This window comes from Megalobrama amblycephala, linkage group LG1 (genome assembly GCF_018812025.1).
Source record: "Megalobrama amblycephala isolate DHTTF-2021 linkage group LG1, ASM1881202v1, whole genome shotgun sequence".
Lineage (NCBI taxonomy): Eukaryota > Metazoa > Chordata > Actinopteri > Cypriniformes > Xenocyprididae > Megalobrama > Megalobrama amblycephala.
The window spans coordinates 61257871-61263369 of NC_063044.1; the positions used below are offsets into that span (position 1 = coordinate 61257871).

Sequence of the window (5499 nt, forward strand, 5' to 3'; positions counted from 1 at the left end):
ATTATACAGACTGCAAGTGTTTAAAAATGAAAATAGCGACGGCTCTTGTCTCCGTGAATACAGTAAGAAACGATGGTAACTTTAACCACATTTAACAGTACATTAGCAACATGTTAACGAAACATTTAGAAAGACAGTTTACAAATATCACTAAAATATCATGTTATCATGGATAATGTCAGTTATTATTGCTCATTCTGCCATTTTTCGCTATTGTCCTTGCTTGCTTACCTAGTCTGATTATTTGGCTGTGTGCAGCTCCAGACGTTACTGCCCGAGTGCCTTTCATAATGATAATTTTGGGAACGTGGGCTGGCATTATGCAAATATTGGGGCGTACACCCCGACTGTTACGTAACAGTCGGTGTTATGTTGAGATTCACCTGTTCTTCGGAGGTCTTTTAAACAAATGAGATTATATAGAAGGAGGAAACAATGGAGTTGAGACTCATATGTCATTTCCATGTACTGAACTCTTGTTATTTAACTATGCCAAGATAAATTCAATTTTTCATTCGAGGGCACCTTTAACAGAGTGTTTCACATTTTTGCACCTTCATCACAACAGCATGCACCCCCACAGTTACAACCAAATTCTTTACATCATGTTTACTTAGCTCGTGACAACATAACATACACAAACCTACTTCCTCATGCTCAACAGCACATTCACTCTCATTCTGAAGTGCGAGAAAGCCCATCTCCGTCCTATCAGGAGTTGTACGTTTCAGAACAGGTTAGGTTGGAATGCAGTAGAATTAATGTTATCAAAAGAGATTGTTTGATGTTATCTGTTTCACGAGATTTCACATAAGCAGAGTATGCAGAACAATATTTACGATTACTTCTAGAATTGTTTAATGGTGTTCATGTGTTGTTGTTTTTTTCCATGAAAAGTAAGGAGAATCTGGAGAACTTTTTGTTCAACTGACATTGTTGTTAAAATATTACTATAATTTATTTACTCTTTTGCTTTTCATATGTAACACTGCTTTTCACAGAACAAGTTTAGAGATGTTTTGATAATTGGCTCACCTAAATGAGCCTTTATTCTGTTTCAAGTTGATTTCAAGTCTGTAATCAAGTTTATTCTTGATTCAAATAGTTCAGCAAGACTTCTTATTACACCTTCAATAAAAGTTCGGAAAAGTTTCTTGAATCCCTTCTTTTTTATTAACAGATGAACTTTAAATGGAAAAAAGTCAAACAAAACTGCAACATGAGTTGTCAAATTAAAAAAAAATTCACATTAATATGTTAAAGAGTACATTTCTCTAGCTCACATAAAGAGTATCAAGCAGTGACTTTACAGATGTCTTTTTAACTATATTTCATACAATAACCTTAATTAAATAGAATACAAAATGAAATTAATAGAATGAATGGCATAGAAATTAAAAGGAAAAAAATGCAGTCAAGCAATTATTAATTATATAACAGTTAAAGGAAATTCCATGTTCACTCAATCATGCTGATTTTTGTGGATAATTGAGAGTTAATTGTTTCTGAAACATTTGACAAAAAAAAGGTAACAATTAAACACTTGAAAAATAAGAACATAGGGCATCTCTAATTGAGTTGGCAGTGTTGCTTGACTCAAGGGCATTCGATTCGCTGGACTCATTCGCTTCATTTTCTTCATCATAAACCTCATTATGAATTTCACAAAAATTGTGAAGAACACAACATGCCGTGATCGTAGTGTTAATATTTTTGATGTTGCAGTCTTATCTTTTCATTAAGCACCGCCATCTTCCCTTGAGACGGCCAAAAGCCCTCTCGACAGTCATCCGTGCCTTGCTCAGCCTGTGGTTGAAGACAGCCTGTGCGGGTGTTGAGACCAACTTTTACTAAGGAATAGACTGAAGTCTTAAGCTAAGAGTAAGGGTGGGGTTGACCTCATTACCATGGAGTTTACACACAGTGATTGACTGATGGGGAGGAGTCAGTGATTTAATCATAGAAATATTGTAGAATGAGGTGTCATGTTTCCTCATTCATTCAAATGTTTTTTAATAAAAATGTTCCCACAGTCAAAATAAAATGTTGACATATTGTTGCCATAAAGGTTTTAAAATGTAGGCTAAGTGTCACTAATTAAACTATACAGTTAATTGTTAATTAATCTCAAGAGAATGCAGAATTCAATCAACAAATTATGTTTTATAAACAAAGTTTGGGAGAAACACATTCAAACGGTCTTTCTAATCAGTTAAATCATTTGTAAGTGTGAACTCATGAAAACCATTGCCACAGGTAATCAGACAATATTTATTTATTTGTTAAAGATTAATTTTTGGCGTCTCATCATAAATTCAAATCTATAAATCAATTTTTTTTTATTGCATTGCATTTTATTGCATTTATGAAGAAAAGGTTCAGCACCCAAGGCTCTATCGCTATTGCCCCAATGGTGTACATTGTGATTTGGTTTTAGTGACTTAGGAGTCCTCTTGACTACTAACGTTTCACAGATTTAGGAGCTAGTTTTAGCGCTAAAATACTTTGTGAAATACTCTTAGAGCAAACATTTAGGACTCCTAAAATTAGGACTGACACGCCCATTATTTTTAAGAGTTTCTCATAAATCGGCAAGTTAGGAGCTACTTTTAGCCTTAAGATGTTTTGTAAATACGGCCCCAGGTGCTTTTTAGATTATATGAAGTTTCTATAATGGACAAACTCAGCCTGCGTCTCAATGTGCATACTATCCATCCTAAATAGTATGTGACACTTGTAATATTCAACACTATTTAGGGCAGATAGTATGCACATTGGGATGCAGGGTCAGTTTCTTAATTGTCAAATTACTTTAGATTAAAACCTCAAGTCTTCTATTGGCTAGTGACATTATAGAACATTTTCATTTGCTAATGCATGAACTCTACAGGTCCAGAGGAGAATCAAAAGTAATCAATTAAGCTAAAAGGGGAGGAGCCACCTTAATTCAAAGCTGTACAAAATGGCCAAGCACTGGTGTGTGTTGTGGTATTTGTGTTGATGTTTGTTAGAATGGAGTTTCTGCAAGTTGTGTTAGTGATGGTCGTTGCATTTGATCTGCCTGATGTATGGGGAAGTTTGAGGTACAGTCAAAGTCCAAGAAGCATGAGGCCGAAATCAGATCCAGCTTCCAGAAGTCCTGCCCTTTCTCCTCTAGGGCTCTGGAACCCTTTGCAAGTGGCTTCTCAGTTTCAGAGTCCTGTCTCCAGAAACCTTGCACAGGATCCTTTTGGTCTTCAAGAGAAGCAGCTGTTGCAGGGCCCAATGAAGCCTTTGGATTGGCGGTATCCCGTTGTTCCTGAGGTGCAGAGGGAGTTGGCGGTGGACTTCCAGTTGAGGCAACCCATGACTCCCAGCAGTGTAGCTGTTCAGTGCAGCGAGAACCGGGTACTTGTAGAGGTCCAGCAGGACTTGTTCAGCAATGGTCAGTTGATCCAGCCAACTGGTCTCTCTCTAGGTGGATGTCCTGTTGCTGGTCATGACACTGAGTCTAGGGTGCTCATCTTTGAGTATGAACTACAGGACTGCAACAGCGTGCTGATGGTAAGAACTCTTTAATCCTAATGGGTTTGTTGTGGCAGAGGATAGCCAAAGTCTTTCAAGGAAAGTCAGTTCACTTGTTGCAGTATTTGCAATGCCAGGGCAGCTGAGACTGTTGAATGTGTGAACCCTGATTTCTCAAACTGCTTGCCTGTTAAATAACCCTTCAAACCAAAAACAATCTGAGATGAACTATCCCATAAATGGTATGAATGGTGCTTAAACAAGAATAACTTGTGTTCTAGTAGTGTTAAAGCAGTTCAACCTGGAATAGCACATCTTTAATCCAACATTAGAGACATGCACTACTCTATAGCAACACCGACGCTTCCAAGGGTTTTTTTTTTTTTTTTTAAAAACCACCATATTGCACAATGCACTTTCTCCCAGAGTAAGATTAGTGCACGGTCTTTGGGATGACCTTGGTAACCACAATCTCTTACAGATGAATGAGGATGAGCTTGTCTACACCTTCTCTCTCACCTACACCCCTGAGGCACTTGCTGGTACTCCAATTACCCGGGCCGATGGTGCAGTTGTTGGCATTCAATGCCATTATCAAAGGTAAGTGGACTCTTTGACTTTCTGCATGCTGCTTGTGCAGTTTTGAGACCATTTAATGGGTACCTTCATGAACTGCAGGTTTCAAAATGTAAGCAGTAATGCCTTGAGGCCAACATGGGTCCCTTATGCCTCAACGGAGGTTGGTGAAGAAGTCTTGCTGTTCTCCCTGAAGCTCATGATGGGTTAGTACAGGTTTATATCTTTTAACCTTTGTGATTTGTGGCTGTGCCTAAAATGTTCCTTTTTTGTAGATGATTGGTCCTATCAAAGGCCTTCAAACTCTTACTTTCTGGGTGGCGTTATTAACGTTGAGGCGTCTGTGAAGGTGTACAATCATGTGCCTCTGCGTGTGTTTGTGGACCGCTGCGTGGCCACTCAAGGACCTGATGTCAACTCTCTCCCGAGATATTCCTTCATTGAGAACCATGGGTAAGCTCATGGCACTTGATTTTATAGGACTCATTGGTAACACTTTGTCACAGTCATGGGTTAGGTCAAGTTGCTTGATGCTATAGTTGACACTGAGTTCTTTGTAACCACTTCTCATCAGGTGCTTTGTGGATGCCAAGGCTACAGCTTCCAGCTCCCGCTTCATGCCTCGGTCCCAAGAGGACAAGATCCAGTTCCATCTGGAGGCGTTTATGTTCCAGGACAGCTCCAGTCCTTATGTATGTACCAAGAATATCATGAGTGAGATCGACTTCTCTTCCAAGCTTTTTTATTTTTATTATCTTTTTATTAAACTTGTGACTCATCTCTTGTAGGTCTACATAACATGTATTCTGAAGGCAACTATTGCTTCTGTACCAAGTGATGCTCAGCGGAAATCCTGTTCCTTCGCCAATGGGTGGGTTTATTTTACTTCAAAACCTTTGACTTTAAAGTTGAGTGAGGGGTTTTTTTTTTTTTTTTTTTTTTTTTTTTTTTTTCCCTCTCCCTTACAGGTGGTTTGCTGCTGATGGAAACGACCAAGTTTGTGGTTGCTGTGATTCAACATGTGGTCCTGATGGTGGATTTGCTGCTTCTCCCTATGGAGGTTGGTAGCTTCTGCACTTCCTAAGGTTGTGCTTGCCTTTCAAGTGTTTGAACTTGTGTTGGTTTTCTTCCAGGTGTTCAGTGGGAAGGCAAGGCATCACTTGGTCCTGTAATGGTTCAAGAGCAAAAGGCTGTTTCTCAATAAATCTGACAACATTGATCCTTGCATGCATCTGACTAGTCATTTTGCTTCATGTCTGGTTGAACTGCTTTTGACTCTGAAACGGTGCCTCATCCTGCCAGTGGTGAAATTGTCCTGAACCTTTTGCAAGTCCCATATAGCACGTAACTAGCGTTACTGAAGTTTAAACTACTTTCTCTATATAGGCAACTTTAAGTTATAATTCTTTAAACAACTTC

The 5499-nt window shown here is 38.8% G+C and overlaps 1 protein-coding gene across 1 annotated transcript; it reads left to right on the forward strand.

Moving 5' to 3' along the window:
- Positions 1–2979: 2979 nt before the first annotated feature.
- Positions 2980–5299, forward strand: LOC125278281 (zona pellucida sperm-binding protein 3-like). The gene is made up of 8 exons (XM_048207329.1): positions 2980–3543; positions 3986–4104; positions 4183–4286; positions 4356–4533; positions 4655–4772; positions 4869–4951; positions 5049–5140; positions 5214–5299. Exons 1-8 carry the CDS (start codon positions 3001–3003, stop codon positions 5282–5284), a joined length of 1308 nt encoding a protein of 435 aa, XP_048063286.1. The 5' UTR covers positions 2980–3000; the 3' UTR covers positions 5285–5299.
- Positions 5300–5499: the final 200 nt, after the last annotated feature.

Bases quoted from the DNA above. Each gene is read 5' to 3' on its own strand.
- LOC125278281 (XM_048207329.1), top strand. From the start codon at position 3,001: ATGTTTGTTAGAATGGAGTTTCTGCAAGTTGTGTTAGTGATGGTCGTT. The intron at 4,287-4,355 runs GTTAGTACAGGT...CCTTTTTTGTAG, and splicing joins CTCCCTGAAGCTCATGATGG to ATGATTGGTCCTATCAAAGG. The intron at 4,952-5,048 runs GTGGGTTTATTT...TCTCCCTTACAG, and splicing joins TCCTGTTCCTTCGCCAATGG to GTGGTTTGCTGCTGATGGAA.